Source organism: Brachycentrus maculatus, unplaced genomic scaffold (genome assembly GCF_059751285.1).
Source record: "Brachycentrus maculatus isolate JH-2025_06_01 unplaced genomic scaffold, ASM5975128v1 h1tg000017l, whole genome shotgun sequence".
In the NCBI taxonomy this organism is placed as follows: domain Eukaryota; kingdom Metazoa; phylum Arthropoda; class Insecta; order Trichoptera; family Brachycentridae; genus Brachycentrus; species Brachycentrus maculatus.
Window position 1 is genome coordinate 1,833,179 of NW_028280771.1, and position 23,986 is coordinate 1,857,164.

The 23,986-nt window shown below is 32.4% G+C and overlaps 1 protein-coding gene across 1 annotated transcript in view; it reads left to right on the plus strand.

Annotated features, from left to right (window-relative positions):
• The window catches only part of LOC148313187 (uncharacterized), a 116,878-nt gene extending 103,689 nt beyond the window's left edge, over nt 1-13,189 (plus strand). The window contains exons 4-10 of the mRNA XM_088266497.1: nt 6,108-6,232; nt 7,933-8,074; nt 8,214-8,418; nt 8,982-9,028; nt 10,338-10,471; nt 11,046-11,174; nt 11,649-13,189. Coding sequence (XP_088122623.1) covers nt 6,108-6,232; nt 7,933-8,074; nt 8,214-8,418; nt 8,982-9,028; nt 10,338-10,471; nt 11,046-11,174; nt 11,649-12,761 — 1,895 coding nt within the window. The 3' untranslated portion in view covers nt 12,762-13,189. The remainder of the gene's footprint in view (nt 1-6,107; nt 6,233-7,932; nt 8,075-8,213; nt 8,419-8,981; nt 9,029-10,337; nt 10,472-11,045; nt 11,175-11,648) is intronic.
• The last annotated feature ends 10,797 nt before the right edge of the window (nt 13,190-23,986 follow it).

Sequence of the window (23,986 nt, forward strand, 5' to 3'; positions counted from 1 at the left end):
ATATAAATTATATGGAATGAAAGAATATTATTTTTGACATCTCATCAAAGATGAAGAAGAATATGGAAGTCTGGGCATTTACGGGGCTGACGACCGTCATAGGCTGGTTTAAGTGATCACTTTACACACGTGTAACATTCACCAATTCTACCCACTATTGACAACCACACTACTCAAATTCTTGGAAGTTCTATATATATGAACCAATTTAGAAACCTTGTTCTTGAATCACTAGAACTTCACTAGAGACATCTATTGGTGAGATGTAAAGAAGCTTTTTATTAAGCAGAAACTCTTATATTAGTATGTGAGATCCGAATCCTGGATTATAATCACACACATGAGAAACGCCAGAAAATACCATTTTCATTTTTATTATTAAGCTTATTATTTGACCAGGTAATTTATTTACAACATTTTGAGTGTGTCCAAATACTTGTTCACAAAATCTGGATTATCTCCAATTACAGGAGTTATTTCCATATTATTTTTTGACATCTCATCAAAGATGAAGAAGAATATGGAAGTCTGGGCATTTACGGGGCTGACGACCGTCATAAATGAATGTTACACGTGTGTAAAGTGATCACTTAAACCAGCCTATGACGGTCGTATTCTTCCAGACTTCCATATTCTTCTTCATCTTTGATGAGATGTTAAAAAATAATATAGTTATATTTTAATTGTGAAATGGAAAATCACAAAGTTATTGCTTAAAATATATATTATATAGAATGAAAGAATTTTTAATTTTGCTGAGTTTCAATTACAAAACAAGATACCCAATGAATGGACCACGCATGAGCAACATTTAAATGCATTATCCTTAAATTGTACAATGTATTATATCCTGCCTGCCTTGGTATCCTCTGACTGCAGTCGTACATCAATGGCTGCATTATTTTACGACGGGTTCAGTCATTTCGTAATATCGTAAATGTGTAACAGACCCCTTTGTTCTTAGCGTGTCAATACTCAATGACATTGTATAGGTTTCTCTGGATAAACTTTAATGCCTCTAAGCAGAATCACGTTAGTTTCTTGAATGAATCACGGGTTGCCTAGTTATTATTATATTTATTTATTTATATTTCATCATACATTTAATTACAAATTGCAATAATGCGCCCTCATTGAGTTTTGCCGTGCCGAGGGCGCATTTTACAATACTTAACTATAAAACTATATGAAAGTAAATTGTAGGAAAACAAGTAAGCAAATACGGCATAACCGAAAAATGCGGTAAATAATAATAAAAATTAATTAGATAATTTATATAGCGCCATTTTCGTAAAATACTACCTCAAGGGCGCTTCAGTGTGAATGAATTGGGGGAAAGAAGGTAGTGGAAATGATTTAGCAAACAAATATGTTACTTTACAACATTTTGAGTGTGTCCAAATACTTGTTCACAAAATCTGGATTATCTCCAATTACAGGAGTTATTTTCATATTATTGTTTACATCTCACCAATAGATGTCTCTAGTGAAGTTTTAGTGATTCAAAAACAAGGTTTCTAAATTGGTTCATATATATAGAACTTCCATGAATTTGAGTAGTGTGGTTGTCAATAATGGGTAGAATTGGTGAATTTTACACGGGTGTAAAGTGATCACTTAAACCAGCCTATGGTCGTCACCCCCGTAAATGCCCAGACTTCCATATTCTTCTTCATCTTTAATGAAATGTCAAAAAAAAAATACATATGTTAGTTTTTTTCTAAAAATCGTCTCGCTCTCGCTATTTCTAATTACTGGTGGAAAGGCATTCCACGCCATCGCTCCCGTAACAACAAATGCACCAAATTTAGTGGGTTGGTTGCGGGCTAGTAAGATCACTTTGCCCATAGGAGTTGTGGCCGATCGAAGCGAGAGACGTCATCAACCAATTATTCGTCTGAAATACACTGCTCTTTTAGATAATATGGGTCCATATTATGTATTGATTTATACTTGAGTAGGCAGAGTTTATATTCAACCCTTTCGGGAAAGCGTAACCAGTGCAATTGGTAAATTATGGTAAGGTGATGTGTCTGAATTCAGAAATTCCGAAAATCAGTCTCGCTGCTACGTTTAACACTGATTGCAGACGAGTCATTTTATTATTTGGTAGAACCTATCTATTGGCGATCTATTTTATGTCTACCCACCTCAATTATCCATCTATGAATAGCTATTGTGAACTTCGTTCATTTATTAATGACTTTATGGATAATGGAAGTAAGTTGTACAACTTTATTGCGTAATAATCAAAGTTCTTTTGACTAAAAGAGGTATATGTTAGGTCAGTGAAGACGCCGTTCAAAGCAACTAATAATACTTTTAATTTTTAAAATTGGTGAATTAATACATGTTTATTGTAAACAATAGATTTAACATATCGCTCACTCCTTTCAAGAAAGTCATAAATCAAAAAACTTGATTTTTCAGGAGAACGTTTTTAAAGTTTAAAGATATAGTACAATGTATTAAAAATAAATATCAAGCCACTTATTAAACTTTTTACTGTGCAACAGATCTTTTTAGGTAAAACCTGAAGGTTCTCTCTCCATTTGAAAAATATTTAATAAATTTTAAAAAAATTAAAAACAATACCTTTTCTTCAAAATGCAAAAACAACACTTTCTGCCCTGTAGCGGGTAAATATTAAGTTAAAAATATACCTCTTTTGCTGGGATATAGTATATTTTCTGGGCATTCCGAAAACGTGCATTGACGATTGAAATTTGACGATTTTTAATTTATGACGTTCTTGAAAGGCGTGAGCGATATGTATTATCTGTTTTACACATTTTTTTCCTAAACTCATTTTTTACAACGTTCCGCATTTTAATGCGTATCTTCCAATTTAAATAAAGTTTCTTGAATCAATTTACCTATTAAGGTAGGTACCTAGATATCGCATAAATCCAGTGATAAGCGCTAATACTAAAAGGTTACTTGCTGTATATAACATCACTTCTTATAGTGAAGAGAATAATAACATAGGTAGGTACTTGGGTAGACTCCATACGACTTTTTGTCACGGATGACAGTTGCATCGCACAGTATGCGACATATAACACATGCACTCCAAACAGGATATGAATGGCTTTTCTTCTCATATAATCTTTACAAATAAGATGCAACAACTATGGGACAGAAGAACGAGTCCTACCTATAAATAACATCGCTACAAGAAGATACAAAATAATGTTATTTATAACGTTAAAGTTATTTATTTATACGTACATTATTTCCCTCCATTCAAAGTAAATCATGTTTACATTATGATTCGAAATTATCAGTTCAAAATAATTACGTTAGGATTTGGCAACAAATTTTCTGAACGTAACGCTAGAATTGCAGTCATAATTTCTAAAATGATAAAGCTAAACGCATTTAAACTATGAAATTTTTTGTTAATTGTCATAAAAAAATATTATTATTATTTTGTTTGTAAATAAAAATAAGACTAAAAATAAGACACTGGCAGAAAAATCCGTTCAGGGTAACTGCCAATTAAATATATATTTTTTTAAAAACATGTTTTTTAATATGTATGGAAAAAAATATTTTTATAATATTTTTTATCTCCTTATTTTTCAAAAACTCTTTTCTTTTCAAAATCATAAAATTATTTCGAAGAAAAACTTATTTTTTCAATGGCAAAACGGTGTTTTAAGAAAAATATCAATTCCGTAAAATGTTACCTGGATTTAGAGAAAATTAAGTTACGACTTGACAAATACGAGGCCTTAAGAGATCACATTTTAATGAAAAAAAATTAAAGGCACATTAGGAAGGGACTGTATAGCAGGAGGCGCGGGAACAACGCGAACATTATTTTGCCGTCGTAATTTTTACGACAGTTAAGTATTCTAGGCTTAAATACAGTGCAGATATTGAACCTAGAAACAAGCCAATGTCGTGGGCTCTACCTCTACATCAACAGATGTATGCCTCTGTGGTATAATGGTTAGCGTGTTAAGGTACCATGCTGGAGGTTCCGAGTTCGATTCCGAAGGGGGGTGAAAATAAATATTAGTAATTTTAAACTCTATTATTTTTAATATTACCCTGGACTGGTCCCTGAAGTGCAGGAATGGTCACTTTGTCTTCATGTAAGTAACGATCAAGATAACACTGTAGCAATACAAGATACGTGTGATGTAGTGCCCTATGCATCATTGGATGCGGATAAGGTTATAAGAATAAGACATCAACAAGCTCCTGGTACCCCAAAATCCTCACAAATACGAAATAAAAATGACAACATCGTATATAATATTATATTCATCAAAATAACGTGTGAATATATTATGCCCAATACCCAATTTAAAAAATAATATAGACGTTTATTTTGAAATACGCGAATTTCAATTCAATTTCTAACACAAATCGTATCCCACTCTATCGCCATCTTATTACAATTTATGGCAAGTTAGTTCCGCAATGGGCAATTGGATGATAATTTGAAATCAGTATATGTAATGGAAATGGACATTTTTTATTAATATCAGTAAATTGTTCGATCACTTTTGGATTCAGAGTGGACTCCCACGTTGGAGATAAATATTTCTAATCGGAAATAAATGTCTCGCTGGGTAATAATATACTATGTTAAGATATCGAATATATATGTATACGATCAACATTTAAATAATCATAATTTTAGGTAATAAATATTGTTTCCCGAACGCAGCCCATTTATAGCGCAATTTCCAACGACAATAATTATAAATTCGGAAAAATTGGTACCCTATATTTTTTTATACTTTTTTCTATGATTTCGTTCTTCCAATAAATGTCAGTTTGACAATTAGTTTTTTTGGTTAGCGCAAGTAATTTATATTTATTTTCCTTTTTTGATTCCAGTGACCGATATAAGATGAAAATATATCGGCTTACTCGCTGAAAATGTCGAACACACACGTAGTTATATAAAAAATAAAAGAAATATCATCGCCTGTTGAAGAACACGTTTTATAAGACTTCTTCTTTTCCTAATTCTAAGTAATAAGGCAAAAAGTACATGGCTTATTCCGCTCTTATTTGATTTAACCAGTAGCTGGGTTTTGTTGTTACCGAAATCATCACACCAGTCATATCCGTACCATTAAAAAAATGTCAGTACAAACTTTAAATCTTCTTAACTCCATTCGTTTTACAATAATTAGTTCCAACCTATCATTTTTTCTCTTCAATTGTATACCTTCTCTCTTTTACTGTTTAAATTATTGTTTAATCTTGATTTATTAACCCTTTATTACCATGCATATTTAGTAAATCTTAGCCTCTTTAAATTTTTTTTTTTTTGTATGAACTGCTTCTTAATTTGATACTGCCAATAAATCATAAAAGTTCATTCTTACTCAGAAAATAATCAATAATATCAAAGATTTTTCCACCTCTGTAGTGTAGAGGTTAGCGCGTTTGACTACCATGCTGGAGATCCCGGGTTTCGGTTACAGTGAGGTCTTAATAAATATTACTGATTTTTCACTCCAATATTGATTTAATATCATCCTAGACTAGTACCTGAAACGCAGGACTTATCAATTTACCTTGATATAATTTACGATCAAGTTAACAGTGCCCTATGCACCATTAGATGCAGATTGAAAGACATGACACAGGTCAGAAGAAGAAAATGTAGAATAGATTGGAAAATTATAAAATTAGAGCCTTCAAAATTGAATTCTAACCTTAGCCATAGATGAGGCATGCATGGTTTGCCATACTACTTGAGTGTCGCCAGTACCGTGCACAGAGATTTTAATCAGTGTAAGCAGTAGGGTTGGGTAAAGATAAGGTATAGTAGGCACTGGTCGTGTTTCTATATGGAACGCGAGTAATCCAGGGTAGGCACTGCTTTTCAGCCTATATAGAATCCATTCCTCTTGACTGTCGCCGCTATGGCACCAAGATAATAAAGTCTGAAAACTCAATATTTTTAATATATTAGTTTTTTACTTTTCAATATAATTAAACAAGAATCATATAACTTAAATTCAATATGCACATACCAAAAAGCTTTCCAGAGAAAAGGGTTATTTTATGTTATGCCTGCATATTACTTTGTGGTGATCAGTAATAATCATTGAGATGTGGATTTTTTTTTCCAGGAATAACGTACTTGACTGGGGACAACTTCCTAGATGTCCTGGATAATGGAGTTGAACTGTGTCAGCTTGCGACAGTCATCCGGGATAAAGCCAAAGATGCTTCTGAAAAAGGATTATATACAGGAGTAAGTTATTCATCTGTTATTCTTTATATTTTGTTTTTTTATTAACCGCTTGATACTCACTGGTTTTTTCACAAAACAAGAACTAAAAATATCAGGTTATTTTATATTTTTATTTAAGGCTGAGATCTCAAGCTTTTTTCATGTGTTCAAATCAGAATCCGTTCAGCCGAGGTCAGGGCTGCCTGTGTGTCCACGCCCGATTTTTTTTAAGAATGAATATTGGATTTTTTTTTTAAGAATATGTATGAAAAAATATTTTTATAATTTTTTTTCAATTCATTACCTTTCAATAACTCTTTTCTCTTCAAAACCATATTATTGTTTCGAAAAAAAACTTTATTTTTCAATGCAAAACTGCATTTAAAGCCAAAAATTCATATACGTCAAATGTTACCTGGGTTTATTGAATATTAAGTTGGGATTTATCGTATATTGAGCCTTAAAGAGTTTATACAATTTAAAAGTTAACCAGTTAGAAAAAAAACAAGAAATAAAAAAATGTAAAAAACTTAACCTAATATAAAACACAAGACTTTATAAATATAATATAAAACCCTTATCAGCACCCCAATGGTGCATAGGGCACTGTGTCATATAAACGCAGTGTTATCTTGATCGTTTACACATGAAGGAAAGGTGATCAGCCCTCCGCTTCAGGTACCAGTCCATGGTAATATTGAATAAATATTACAGTGAAAAAATCTAAAAAACACAAGACTTACTATAGTATAATAAGCAATAAAAAAAAACTAATATATATCGTAGTCAAACAGGAGAAAGTGACCAAGTGTACTTTTTACAAAAACGTGATCATTGACTATTTGATATCTTACTAGCTTAATATTGCCCTGAAAAAAATCCTAAAGTATTTTAAACTTGGAAGTATAATATATTGACTTGTTAAAAATGACTAACTGCATCGATGTTTATTTTCTTGTCAAGCAAGTGACTTAAATGGCCCTCCTAAACATTTTACGTTGTGTTAGTTGGTCACTTTCTCCTGTACGACTACGATATATATATATATATATTTTTTTTTAATAAATAAGGTTTTTATATAAGTTAAAACAGAAGAAACGATTTGCGTAAACGAGCTTCAAGTGGCAACTGGCAAGCTCAGTTGGGTTGTGATGGTATGTGATATGAGAATTGTAACGTACATAAAAGAAAATAAAGATATAAGTGAGAAACGTATGTCCATAATCGTTCGAAAAGTTTTTGTTTTCCAAGACTATGTATGGCCATACTCCCGGACAAGTTAATAGGTTTTCTGAATGTAATAGTCTTATAACGCTCCCTCCTTTCAAGAACGTCATAAATCAAAAAAACGTGATTTTTCAGGAGAACGTTTTTAAAGTTTAAAAATATAATACAATGTATTAAAAATAAATATCAAGCCACTTATTGAATTTTTTACTGTGCAACAGATCTTTTTAGGTAAAACCTGAAGGTTTTTTCTCCATTTTAAAATATTTAGTATATTTAAAAAAAATAATCAAACAATACATTTTCTTCAAAATGCAAAAACAACACTTTCTGCCCTGTAGCGGGTAAATATTAAGTTAAAAATATGCCGCTTTTGCTGGGATATAGTACATTTTCAGGGCATTCCGAAAACATTCACCACTGAAAATTGACGATTTTTGATTTATGACGTTCTTGAAAGGAGTGAGTGATATGTGGATCGGATTAAATTACAGATTGTGCCACATGTGCGAGGGAGATGTTGGCAGCGTGCGGCCCGGCGCAGCTTCTTCTCCAGAGACAATATGGAGAACTTCATCACCTTCTGCCGCCAACTCGGAGTCCATGAAAACCTGCTCTTCGAAAGTGACGACCTTGGTGAGTACTTTATTACTTTTTTATTTGTTCTGGAACAAATTAGTTCGGGAGCTTTACATAAAAAAAAGTAAATGACTCATTTCGACAGCATTATCATTACCCGGTCTTATAAGTCAACCTGTATTATTTGACTTTGCAGTGCTACACGCTCAGCCTCGGAACGTAATCCTGTGCCTCCTAGAAGTTGGCAGGATAGCAAGTCGGCTGGGAGTGGAGCCGCCAGGACTCGTGCAACTGGAGAGGGAGATTGCCCTGGAAGAGGAGCAGGCACAGGGGCCCAGAAATGACATCGCAGCCTCTCTCGCCTGGCAATTCCAGCAAGAAAAAGCAGATCAAACAAACAGGTATATTGATAGATTTGGCGTTTCATTTGCAGAACTCCATTTTAATTTATGTATTAAATGTTAAATCACACACTGAGTTTTTATATAATTTATATTTGAAGCACTAACTTTATTTTCCATTTTATAATTAAAATGTAAACCAGTCTTGATAAAGAAGCGATTAGCTTCGAAACCGGTAGACAAAATAATTGAGCTATAATAAAATATTTATAGTGATTTAAAAAAAAGGTTACATTTTAATTACTGATTTTTTAATCTACTAAGTTGTATTTTATTTTTTATAAAGCATATAAAAATCAATTTTGTGACAATTGTTTCGCCTAGTTATGGCATTTTCAAACGAATTTCAATCAAACATTCGTCCAAGCCTAAGCGGCTCATTTAAAATAGGTATCAAAGTGTGGTAAAGTGGGCTCGAACCCAGAAACTCTGGCTCAAATGTTCGCGACACTTACCACGGGACCACAACCTGATACAATGATAAGTGATCAAATCAACAGTGTACCATCTGGATATGGAAAGGGGTTGGAGAAAAAAATAATGATATATTTGTTTCTTTGCAGTTCTAACGTGAAACCAGAACCTCCTCCGTCACCGATTGAAAATGAAGGTATTTTTTTTACATACTTTAAAAGGTTCTATCTATAAAAAAATACATTTAAGTGATAAAAGATTCATTATTTTTTGACATCTCAACATAGATCAAGAAGAATATGGAAGTCTGGACATTTACAGGGCTTGCAACCATTATATGCTAGGTTAAGTGTTCAACCATTCACCAATTCTACCCATGATTGACAACCACATTACTCAAATTCTTAGAACTTCTATATATATTGTTGAAATTCGGAATATAGCGCTTGATTCACTAGAATGTCACTAAAGACATCAATGGTGAGATGTAAAAATAATTCCTATAAATGGAGATAATCCGGATTTGTGAGCAAGTATTTGGACACACTCAAAATGTTGTAAATAATAGATTCTTACCAATAATGCTGTTAGTTTGCTCTTTGTTGTTGTCTCTCTCAAGTCCTGTTATCATGGGTGTGGCAAATCACCCAATGACAAGTGGAAATAGCTAAAATGCAAATTGTACTAATCGAAAAGAAATGTCAAATAGCAAACAAGCTAAATCAACTTTTTTACATTTTTAATTAAAATTTTACTTGGTAAATACCACTATTTCTTAAAATCCATTGTGAAACGTGTTTCCATGTATTTTGCATAATTTTAAAACACTGCATGTGAAGCGTAGTCTAAATTTTAGAGTTGCATCCTTGAAACGTTGAAATAAGAAGGAAGGGTAGGAGCTGTTGCGTGTTTAAGTTATTTTTTTATTATTTTTTATCAGTGGGAACATGGACAACAGACACTCTTATTGTTGCTAAACATATAAAAACATGTCAACCCGGACCCTAATTATACTCAGACAGTCTGACGCCCGACCCTCAGTATACTAATCACAAGTAACCACAAACCCAATTCCGTTCTATGCAACGATTTTTGACATGTTCACACTCTACCAAAAGTAATAGCAAATAGAACGCTTATAAGCGTCCGCCTCCGTAGTGTAATGGTCAGCACGCTCGGCTACCGTTCTGGAGGACCCGGGTTCGATTCCCAGGGGGGGTAAAATAAATATGAATGATTTTTTCACTTTAATATTTATTCAATATTACCCTGGACTGGTACCTGAAGCGGAGGGCTGATCACCTTTCCTTCATGTGTAAACGATCAAGATAACACTGCGTTTATATGACGCAGTGCCCTATGCACCATTGGGGTGCGGATAAGGGTTTTATTATTATTATTATAAGCGTCTCCTGCTCTCTACCAACAGTATGTAAAAGATGCTTTTAAGCATTTCCCACAAACATATCAAGATATTAATCAGTTAATGTATTTGAAACATTCAGTGTCTCTGCCGGCTGCATTGTTTGCGGAGATTGAGGACGCTCCGTCTGTTCACACCGATGACACCTGGTCCCGGGGAACTCCCGAGGATCTGGACTCCGCTACCGTCAAACCACTCAGCGAATTGGATAAGAGGGTAAGTGCACATTCAACACTCCTACATACACTATCCTAAGCCAGAAGATAATAAAGAAATACATATTGGATAATTTATACTGCGCCATTTTCGTAAAATACTATCTCTAGGGCGCTTACACAGACGTGAATTATGATATGAAAATGATAATTTAAAAAATATTTAGAAAATCGTGGTATACTCGATTGTCTACCATTTTACAAGATAAAGATTTTGATTGCTTTTTTTTAATATCAAACAAAAAAATTCACATCAATGAACCACATTAACTTTTAAATGTTTACTGGTTTAATGCGTTTCTCCATTTTTTATCTTGTGGTTCTATGAATGTTTCATGTTGTGTGTTATTGACAATTTGCATGAGTAATTTGTAAATGCTTGTGTAAGGGGATAGTTTTGGCATATTGTTTGGTTTCATTTTTCTTTGAATTTTAAATAAAATATTGGTCCCCTTAATTGCGAATTAACAAGCTGTTCCATTCATTCAACAATTTTCATTTTCCAAAACGTAAAACAAGCTATTTCTACTATATAATCTGAAAAATGGCAATTTATATGATTTTATCTTTATCAGGTCCAGATAGTGACAAGATTGATGCAGAGGAACTGTAACTGCTCTGAGGGCAAGTGCTCCAAGCTCCTGAAGGTCAAGAAGGTTGGAGAAGGGAGATACAATATCGCAGGAAGGAATGTGTTCATCAGGGTAAGACTTTAACTCCTCAATTATTTTTTGGTTGCTTTTATCTGCAGTCAGTTGTGTCTAAGCATAAGCAAAAGGTATCTCATCTTCCCCCACATTTATGACTAGGGGTCTACCGATCTGGTAAACCGTTTGGCCATCTTGCCACTCGGCCTTGAGTACTCTATAGACTGAAAAAGATGATAATCTGACAAACACGGTCTGATAAATACGTTGGATGAGGCACCTGTATAATACTAGTCAATTTTACTGACTGAAGGTGCGCATTATCTTGATGCAGTATTACTCCAATTGGGTCAACTAAATTTAGATGTTTTTTTTAGCCTCAGATTCCTTAGATTCCTAACTGTCAATCCATGTCTTTGGTAGTCTGCCCGGGAACCGTCTTCTACCTTGGCGTTGGCCGTGTAATGCAATGTGGGGGAGTCTGGAAGTTAATGCTGAATCAATAAATAATAAATTTTTGTATGTTTGTAGCTACTGAAGGGCAGACACATGATGGTGCGCGTGGGGGGCGGCTGGGACACGCTGGAGCACTTCCTGACCCGCCACGACCCCTGCCAAGTGCGTGTCATCTCGCCGCACTCCTCCGCTTCCATACAGAGAGTCACAACTGTCAACCTAGTCAGGCAGTCACCCGCAGTTAGCACGCAATCCATCAGCAGCGTCTGCACTAACAACACCGACAAAAGTAGCGATCGACTGTCCATCGCCAACGGTGACATTTCCCCAACTAACGGGGCCAATACCGAACACACCCGCGCCAAAAAGCGACTCAGTCTCGGAGAAAAAGTGAGCTTAAAGTATAGCTCAGACGATAGCTGCATCGAAACTCTTTCTTCCGATGGTAAAATGTCCTCGAATAGTTCTAAACACAGCGCCGAAGACTCTTGTTCGGAGACATCGTCCATCAACGGTTCTACTCCGAGTCGTATCATAAAACAAATGGACACCATCAAAAGTTATTTATCTAACGGTAACCCTGCCAATGGGCCCGTTCGTCCGCGTTCTTCTGCTAACACTTCCAAATCGTCTAGTGGCAGGACCACGCCTTTGTCCAACGGGAAAGTGTCGCCGAGCAATGCCAAAAGTCTCCCCAGGGTTGGGAAAATGTCGCCGTCTGGCTTGAAGCTAGAACTCACGCAAAGTAGTAATTGTTTGAAGTCTAGAGTTGTCAACAATAGGATGGAATCGCCCGTCGAATCGACCGGTAGACCGCTTTCGGCTAAGTCTAACGTCCAGAGTAGAACGCTGCGAACTTCGGCCAACGAAGGTAGGAAGTCATTCCCGTCAGTGCAGAGTGCAAGTACTGACGTGGCTATGCGGCGCAGAAGCGTCAACATTCCTCTGACGTCTAATTCCAAGCCTTTGAAATCTCCGTCTCTCTTGAAATCTCCTCTATCGAACAAGCCTTTTGTTCCCTCGAAAAACGGTTTAAAGTCCCCGGTTAACAAGCCTTCGATTTCTCCGTCGAGTATCGAAAGGAGCGTTCGAATGGCTTTGCCTCTACAGGATACTCAAGGTAAACCGTTCCTTCACATAAGAGCCAAATACAGAAGTCCTCCACCCAGAGACGTGCCCCCAAGATAAATATCTCGACACTGTTTTGATAGTTGTTATATTCCAGGGATTAAATTGAACCATGTACTCTAATTATTTATATCAACTAAACTTCTCATTAACATAACCGTCGATGATAGTTAAAAAGCTACAAAGTAAATTTAAATACAACCTACTTTAATTTATTTATTTTATTAACTCTCTCACTATTATGTTTTTAAATGGTTAGATACACTTTTTAAATCCAGCATCGAAGAACACGTATTTTGTTGGCTTAATCCTCATTTTATTATTCTTACCTAATGTATCATTCGCTCTGGTACTAAAATTATTTTAGCATCATGGCGCCCTTAAGACGGACTATATGATGAAACCTAAAATGTTGGAAGAAGAATATAATATACAAATTATCCTGAAACTGTGCTTTCTGAACATTTACATTAATTTAAACAACAAAATGATGTTCAAATGTCATATTTTCTAGTAAGACTTGAACGACATCTAATTACAAAGAAATAGTATTGTAGTGACATGGTAAAATCCATAGATACTAGCAAAATAAATGTCAAGTAGAATAGATTGTTATAAATCTATGGATTCTTTATTTATTGCCATGGTTTCTATGGATTGCAACTACTTTTGAGATAAAGTATAATTTTTCTATACAAAACAAAATATACAATTTGTAGTAGTAAATGAATGACTAGGTTCATGATCCATTCATTTTAATTGATTGAGTGACTAGATTCCAGTTTAAAAAGGAATCTTTCACTTGTGTACCAAGAGCTAAATAAAAAAGGTCATTGGGAACTTTATAAGGAAAATGTAGGGTTTATCATAGCTAAATTTCCCAGTGACCTTTTTTTAGCTCCTCGCTCTATAATTTATCGGCAAACCCATGAATCAGTGAGTCATTCATAGTTCAATTGATCTGGTCTTAGTGATCAGATCACTGATCTGATGCGGATCTTCTGAATGAACGGATCTTACTCAATTCTAATGAAAAATACTAGGAAATATGATTTGGACTCTGTTCAATGGCTGCATATGTTAATTTTTTAGTCAAAACAGAACCATGTACCTAATACTGAAGTCTTTTTTTTTAAACTATGAACTAATGCTTTTTTAAAAAATTATAACACTTGCCTTAGTAATAGATCATTTTAAATTATTTTTCATTTAATCTCATTGATTACACTAACCTCTCACTTTAAGTAGAAATGCACAGGATAAACATATGTTTTATAGAAATATTATACATTATGTCCTCTATCTGTAATGAGATTTAATCTCATATACTTACGAAACGAGGTCTACGACTGATTTATACCTATGGATAACTGTTTGTTTGACACAAATATGACTTATTTCACGCAAGTTGACCTTGTAAGTATAATAAAACCTTTTTTTCTCGATATTTATATTAGATGGCACGCTTAAATTTGATAAACTGAAAAAAATATGAAAACAGATCAACATAATTTAGTCTTTTTATAGAATTGATATTTGAAATTGTTATACCATATTCATGAATAATATACTCACTTGCAATAAAGGATATAAGAAACCCCATCATTTTATACCTCTGTAAATGAATGCATATATATAAGACAAAAAATGTCTCTGTTTCTTGAGTTCTCATATTGCTCACTCCTTTCAACGTCAAATATCAAAAATTAAAAGTTTTCAGTTGTGCATGTTTTCGGAATGCCCAGAAAATATAATATATCCCAACAAAAGCGGCATATTTTTAACTTAATATATACCCGCTGCAAGGCAGAAAGTGTTGTTGGTACATGCAGTGCAGTAGTGATCGCCTTGCCTTCATATAATTAACCATCAATTCAACATTGCATCAATTTGCGGCAGTGCCCTTTGCACCATTGGGTGCAGATGAGATAAAAAGACAAATATAATACACTCAAGAACAGTATTTTTTCCATCCTGTGCATTTGTTTGCATATTCCTGCCCTCGTAATATCTAAAAAATATTTATATTCGTACATATTAACAAATATTTTAATATATAAAAAAAAAACTTGAATATTTTTCATAGAAAATGTGAAAAAGTTTTCCATATATACGCTTTTAATATTTCATAATGAATATATTCGATCTTGCCAATGTTTTTTTTTAAGTGGTCCCTTTTACACTGTAGCAAACTTAGCTGTGGAATGTTTTAAGTTTGAGCGAAAAGAATGTCTTACGACATTGTAAATTTGAGAATATTCAAAATCATTTTTGCATAAAAAATCCCTATCAATTCCACATTCAAGTTTGTAAATTTATACTCAAGTATTGGCAGCCAAGAAATAAATATGATGTTGATGACGTTTTTGATGACCTATCACAAAATTTGGTCAAAATAATTTTGGTAAATATAAAACCATAGTAGCGCTTCACAATTGTGTTCTAAATCCTGCAGCTAATGAGACTAGAACAGCGGTCGGGGAACATTTTTAACCATTACCTCAAAATATTTTTGTGTATGTCGATATTACCCCTTCCCCCCATTTTGTAAAGAAGACAATCAATGTATATTTAAAATAAAACTTATTTATTGAATTCATATACACGAAAAAGAAAAAAAAAGTTACATGAAAATAGTAAGTATGTAATAGACAAACAAAATAAAATTCTCAAATTGGATCAAACGATTATTCAGGTATTCGGGTTTCCTTTTCAGTTTTTGGAAAAATGATGTTGCTTCTACGATTTCTTAAAATTTGGGACTTTTTGATGTAAGAGCAATTTGAATAGTCTTCAGCGTTTAATCAATTTCTAAATTGTTTAAATTTGTAAAAATTATGAAAAGGCAAACTAGAAAAATTTCCTTATTTTCCCAAAAAATTCATTGGGGTTATTTACCCCGATTCCCCAACCGCTGGACTAGCATGTCCACCTTGTTGTTTTTATATAGAATGTCCAACTTTGTGGTTTTATATTTACTTAATTATGTTTAAACACATGATGATATTGCTACTAATATAGATTTTACCATGATATGTATTTAATTGCACTTTGCCAAACCTATTCCATAGTTTGTAAGTATTATTATTAATAATAATCAAATTTTAAATCTTCTTTTATTTCTTATTTTTATTCTCTTTCTTTTAAATCTTTCTTTTATTTGCTCGCAAAAAAGACCGTGAAAAGTAGAAAAAAAAACAAGTATGGATTTTCTCAACATTATTTGAAAATGTATTAAGATGGTTACTACTGCGTATCAAATGATAACTTTTCAGCCACTGCAGCGCAGTGGATAGCATTCAGTTTCGGGATGACTGAAATCACATTTTCAGACAGCTGAAAACAAAATTCAATAAAAAATAAAAATGTAGTCATAAAACTTGTTCAGGTATCAATAAAAATCTTGATATAAATATTTTATTAGTGGAACAAAATTCTCCATTTGTTAATATGATTTGGACACACTCAAAATATTAACATAAGTAATGGGTGGTGGGTTAGTGTCGCAGACTCTTGAGTCAGAGTTTCTCGGTTCGAATCCACTCATTTTCAATCCAGGAATTTGATACCTATTTCTAATAATGTGCCGCTTAGTCTCACAGAAATAGTATGAAATTGAAGTATTTTAGTAAATAATACAAACACAAATATTTCTCTTATTTTTTTCTTTAAAATAATTCAAGACAGAGTAGCTGGCCATCTAGATAACTCATTCGTATTTAACTATGTATATAGTTTTGAAAAATGTGTTTGTCGAGGTTTTTTGCTTGAATTTCTTCCTACTTTATCATGAAATGCAAAAAATAAATGAGTGGAGCGGTTTATTTTTAAATTTCAATCACACAAAATCAGGTGTAGCAACACAGAACTATTTTTTTTTCATTTTTATTATTATTTGATTTTAAATATAGGATATCTACTATGAAATAAGAAACTACCATTATTTTATAAGCATGTATACGATAAGGAGTTAATTATTTTAACCAGCTACAGTTTAATACCGTACTAATTACCAATACTACTTTTTCCCCATACATAATATATACATATATATATATATATATATATATATATATATATATATATATATATATATATATATATATATATATATATATATATATATATATATAAATATATATATATATGTATATATATAAATATATATATATAAATCTTTTTTTGTATTTTTTACACTTAATTTTTTTCAAATTTTTTTCAAAAATACTTTCTGTAATTCATATACGGTGAAACCTCTATCTATCGTTCCTCGAATAATCGTTTTCCCGGATGTGTCATTTAATTCTTCTATCCCGAATTCATTTCATACAAGATAGATCGCATCAATCGTTTCTATCTACCATTTTACCCCATTCATTGTTTGAATCACGCTGTACATTTGACATATTTTGTCTGCTTTTTTTTTACATTCTTCTCAATTTTGTTACAATCGATGACAATTTTCCAACGTGTGGGATAGAAACTATAAAAAAAACTTGTGTGACTTAAGGTTGACAGATACAGCAGCGGTCGATATTGATGAAGAAGAGTCGCTGCCTGTACTTTTATTTTCAGAAGCGTGCACACTTTTTTAAAAATTTAAAGCTTTTTACTACACACATTCAATAATTGATGCCAAAAAAATTTATATTTGCAAAGCCCAAAATATACTGTTGATATACGGAAATAAAACAGTCAAAAAACAAATGTCCATCAAAGATTATTTACAATGCAAGAAACTTTAATCTTTTTTTGGTTCAGTTAAATAAATACATTTATTTGCATCTAAAATTTGTATTCTTCTTAGAATTTTAACTTAACCATTGTTATGCAGATTGGGAGGACTCTTGTGTATTGCGTCTTAATCCCGCATTCATTGTTTTCCCGCATTCATGGTTTATTTTAATAGGTCCCTTTAGAAACGATAGATAGAGTTTTCACTGTATTATAAATTCTGCAGGTCAGCCATTTTGTATAGCATAAGTTACGTTTTTCCTCCTCCGTAACGTAGTAGTTAGAGCATTTGGCTACCGTTATGGAGATTCCAAGTTTGATTCTCACAGGGGTCATATGCTTGATTTTTCACTCTAATTTCATATCACCATGGAATAATACCTGAAGCACAGAACTGATGATGTTACCTTTATGCAATTGATGGTTAATATTTTTATTTTTGAAGATTGATTGCCCGCCATTTTATTTAAAAAAATCGTTTTCACACAAGCACATTTTCTTTACAATTTTACTATAGATATATATTTTTTTCATTTATTTGTTAAATATGTTTGTATACGTATACTTATTCGTACATATACACATTCATTTATAAATTATTACACAAAATCAATATTTTTCCTCACCTTATGTGTCTTGTCAGTGGATTTCTTTTTACATACTTTTTTTATTAATTTTTTTATCTATTTTAATGTAATGTACACAAAAAAGGAAGAAAATAATGTATTACTACTAGTACTAACCTTATCCGCACCCAATGGTGCATAGGGCGCTGCATCATATTGACACAAGGCCAATTTGATCGTTTAATATATGAAAGCAAGATTAGCCCTTTGCTTCAGGTTTGTCCAGGGTAATATCAAATAATTCAGGTTGCTCAGGTTTGTACAGGGTAATATCAAATAATTCAATTGCTTCAGGTCTTTGCCCAGGGTAATATCAAATAATTATTGAGGCGAAATAAGCTTTATTTATTTATTTTCCCACCTGGGAATTGAACTCGGGACCTCCAGTATGGCAGCCAAATGTACTTACCATTAATTACACTACGGAAGGTGGGCTTTATAATATGCTAAAATAAAGTAAGTCCATATCAATCAGAGTCCAAAGGTATCACAAAGCAAATTATCCTTTAATATTATTTTATTGTTTATTTTTGGGCCCCAAATATAAATGTATTTTTTCTTTGTTTGATAACGTATTGATAAATTAAAAAATTAAAAATACTACTCTTCCTGATTGGTATATAGCACCAAATTAAATTTGATAAAAAAATTAATATAATAATCTCTTATTTTTTTAGTTTTGTATGTATCTTTTTGGATTTTACAATCCTCTGTGTGAATAATTTTACGAATAATTTGTTGAATATTTTTTACCACGAATTTAATAATAACTTATTGCTGTTAAAACTTGTTGAGTTAACATTCTGGCACTTAGTTATTGGCCTTTAATTTTAATTAATTATAATATATGAGTTGAATCCCATATCGTTTTGTTTTATTTATTTCACCTTTTTTGTTTCCTTTTTTTGGAAATAAAAAAACTAAAAACTGTCACCACTGATATCTAAAACGCTAAAAAGAAACTTTTGTGGTGATAATAATTTCCAACAACATTTTGAATGTGTCCAAATACTCACAGTGTCGCAAAATCTGGATTATCTCCAGGAGTTATTTTCATATTATTTTTTGACAAAAAATAATATGAAAATAACTCCTGTAATTGGAAATAGTCCAGATTTTGTGAACAAGTATTTGGACACACTCAAAATGTTGTAAATAAATTAACTGGTCGAATTATAAGCTAAAATAATAAAAATGAGAATGATATTTTCTGGCATTTCTCATGTATGTGATTATAATCCAGGATTCGGATCTCAAATACTAATAAAAGAGTTTCTACTCAATAAGAAAGCTTATTTACATCTCACCAATAGATGTCTCTAGTGAAGTTCTAATGATTCAAGAACAACGTTTCGGAATTGGTTCATATATATATATATATATATATATATATATATGGAACTTCCAAGAATTTGAGTAGTGTGGTTGTCAATAATGGGTAGAAATGGTGAATGTTACTCGTGTGTAAAGTGATCACTTAAACCAGCGTATGACGGTTGTCAGCCCCATAAATGCCCAGACTTCCATATTCTTCTTCATCTATGTTGAGATGTCAAAAAATAACAATTTCCATGACTATGTTTTGACCTAGTGGTTCTGAGCCAGTGCTCTGCGCTTGTTGCAAGTGCTCCGCAAAATTATGAAAACCAAAATTTACTGTGCGATTTGAGTTGCAAATATAATTGCTAGATGGCAGCACCCTTGCAAAGTGAAGTTGTGTGCACTTACTCACCTCACAACAGCAGTCAAGACATCTTAGATTCTACATCATCATACTTAGAAAAACTGAAAATATCAAAGGAGTTATGTCCGCCTTTGTAGTGTAATGGTCAGCACGCTCGGCTACCGTTCTGGAGGTCCCGGGTTCGATTCCCAGGGGGGGTCAAATAAATAAAGGTGACTTTTTCACTGTAATATTACCCTTGACTGGTACCTGAAGCGGAGGGCTGATCACCTTTCCTTCGTGTGTAAACAATCAAGATAACACTGTGTTCATATGAAGCAGTGCCCTATGCACCATTGGGGTGTGGATAAGGGTTTTATTATTTATTATTATTATGATGTGTAGGAATTTGTACAGACGGTTCTCCGTTAATGGTAGGTTCATTAAAAAGATCTGTGACCTTTGGTTTGTGAACCTTGGCTTAGCAATTTGGATGAAGAATTGAGAGTAGCTTTACCAAATATAAGACCTAATTTAGCTGAAATTTGTAAAAGCCGACAAGCTCAGGTGTCTCATTAAATAATTTTCGCCGCAAAAAGTTTCATTGGAGTATTCATCGTTTTATGTATTTTTTTAAAATAATATAATTTTTAACTATTATTTTTTGACATCTCATCAAAGATGAAGAAGAATATGGAAGTCTGGGCATTTACGGGGCTGACGACCGTCATCGGCTGGTTTAAGTGATCACTTTACACACGTGTAACATTCACCAATTCTACCCATTATTGACAACCACACTACTCAAATTCTTGGAAGTTCTTTATACATGAACCAATTTAGAAACCTTGTTCGTGAATCACTAGAACTTCACTAGAGACATCTATTGGTGAGATGTAAAGAAGCTTTTTATTAAGCAGAAACTCTTATATTAGTATGTGAGGTCCGAATCCTGGATTATAATCACACACATGAGAAACGCCAGAAAATACCATTTTCATTTTTATTATTTAAGTTTATAATTTCATTGAGATGTCAAAAAATAATATAAAAATAACTCCTGTAATTGGAGATAATCCAGATTTTGTGAACAAGTATTTGGACACACTCAAAATGTTGTAATTTTTAACTTGTCTGTAATAAAATAATCAGTTTTATTTTTCATATAAGTTATCTATGGATTTTTAGTTTTCATGTACCGCAAATTTTCCTTATCATCAAAAGTGCTCCCTGGTGACTTCAAAAGTGACTTCACCACTGACATTATTTAGTTAATTTAAGAACATCTTTTGTATTTCAAATGACTCGAATGAGGTATAGATAATTAACCCTTCATTTCAAATCCGTACATCCCATCTCATGTCACCATCATATAGGTATATTACAAATATATCAATAAGCAAAATACACTGTACAGTGTGGTGTTGCATTCTATTCTCTCAGCCTACCTCTGCAGGAAGCAGTATGATAGTTAGTTAGTAAGTTAGACATGAATATCATTAAAAATATATAAATTTTGTAGTAAATCATCATAGAAAGCATATTTTTCATGAACACTATTTTTGCACCATTAAATACAATAGGCACCTATTTAAAATATCAAATAATCCTCACAAATCATTAAAAAATACTGCAAAATTGTTTATTCTTACTTAACAAACATTGTAGGTGCATTAAAGCACATAATAAGTAATAAATTTGTAAAAATGTGCAAAATAAATCACCGAGTCACATCATAAAATCTACATGATAAAAAATAAATATTTACTGGTTTAAGCACGCTCCGGTACATGCTGCAGATATTTGAACAGTTAAATATGTATTGATTACTTTCTTCTCTCAGAAATGTCAGATTCGAAGTACTTTATTGTGTTTTATTAATTCCGAATGGGTGACTTTTTCAATTGCATGATTGGGATAGTATTTCTTGCTTTTTCTCGGCTTATACTTCTGTCCAGCTTATGTTTTTAATATCAACATTGAACAGTTAAATATGTATTGATTACTATCCTCTCTCAGAAATGTCAGATTCGAAGTACTTTATTGTGTTTTATTAATTCCGAACGTGTGACTTTTTCAATTACATGATTGGGATAGTATTTCTAACTTTTTCTCGGTTAATACTTCTGTCCAGCTTATGTTTTTAAAATCAAATAGTCACATATACTAGGAACTAGATATATACTCAATACACAACTAAATTTGTGCACAGATAGATGTGATTAGCTATGCTATATATGATGCACTCCTTTGCTTTTGGGAGATAATACATAATACCCTATTTATTTATCATTGATTAAACCAATGCTTTATCATAAATAAATACATTTAAAATATGATTCAGATATTTATGTTTGAAATGTTGAATCAAAAGCTGATTTTTTGAGTTTACTTAGTTGTATTTTATTGTTAAAAGAAACACATAAAAAATCAATTCTCTGCACATGTCTCCCGTAAATTATTATTACACATGATAAAACTATTACCTAAGTACCTAGAATTGTATAATTATATAAGGACCGTCAGTCCATTTAATCTTCGTATTCATTTAAAAATGCCATAACTAGGCGAAACAATTGTCACAAAATTAATTTTTTATGTGTTTTTTTTAACAATAAAATACAACTTAGTAGACTTAAAAAATATGTTTCATTTTATAGTTAATATAATACATAAATAAAAATGGAGTTCTACAAATTAAACGCCAAATTTAAAAATAAATTATTCATATATATGACATATTAATATTGTATTTCTTCTGTTTTATTTTAAGGGAACACTTGCAGCTCGCTTAGCAAAAAGGCGTTTGATAAAACCAAATATTATATTCGCTACAGTTGGGCCAAGAAAGAAGTACACTTATTACAATAAGTTCTTCAACCCCGATAAACTTCCTTGTGAACTCAAAATAACCGTAGTGTAAGGTGGTATTCGTTATCGCTATGTACGACAAATAACTTAATGTTTAATTATTAAATACAGCAGTTATATATTGAAATTGATGATTTCAGGGACTCCATCCCTGTTGTGTTAGTTGACGCCATCTTGAATAATAATTCACTCAACACATAAAAGGAGGTGAATTTTTTATTACTGAATTTTTATTCAATGTCGGGTTGTGGTCCCGTGGTTAGTATCGCGGACTCTTAATTCAGAGTTTCTCGGTTCGAATCCACTCTACCACAATTTGATACCTATTTCTAATAATGAGCCGCTTAGGCTCATAGAAATAGTATAAAATTGAAATATTTGTGTAAATAATAAAAAACACAAATATTTGTCTTTTTTAAAAATAAAAATAAAATAATAAAATTACAAAATTATATTTTCCCTCTCTTTATTAGGTGTTAGTAGAAAAACATCATTCATAGGGAGAAAAAAAGTAAAGTTGCGAAGATTTAAATTTCTCACGTTCTGTCTTAAATGGGAATTCAAAGCCTATTCAGACAGAAGCAGCAAATCATATGTAAAAATTGTAACACATTGTCAATAAATTATGTTAAAACTATTCATACAGGGTGATGCAAAATTAATCATCCAATTTTGTTCTTGAATAACTTTTTTACCAAATGATTTTTTTTCCTTGAGTGATGAAAATCATTATTTGGACCTTGAAAGAGGTGGAAAAGATGATATCATTCATGTGGCTGCCGCCAGTGTTGATGCACATTAGTGCCCGTTTTATCAATCTGTTTGTATACTGTAGCTGTCTAGTTCACATATCGCTCACTCCTTTCAACAACGTCATTAATCAAAAAACTTGATTTTTCTGGAGATCGTTTTTAATGTTTAAAAATATAAAACAATGTATTAAAAATAAATACTAAGCCACTTATTGAACTTTTTACTGTGCAACAGATCTTTTAAGGTAAAACCTGAATGTTTTTTCTCCATTTGAAAAATATTTAGTACATTTAAAGATGTAATTAAACAATACCTTTTCTTCTAAATGCAAAAACAACACTTTCTGCCCTGTAGCGGGTAAATATTAAGTTTAAAATATGCCGCTTTTGCTGGGATATAGTACTTTTTATGAACATTCCGAAAACAAGCACAACTGAAAATTGACAATTTTTTTATATATGACGTTGTTGAAAGGAGTGAGCGAAATGTCAAATTTGATTGACGTATGACGTCATTTGCAAAAATTATAACACCTTCCGATAGGGTGAATAATTTTGGGCCACCCTGTATATACAATTGCCCACAACAACTTTACTTTTTAAATTTAATTTTAGTATATTATTACTATGTTTTTTTAT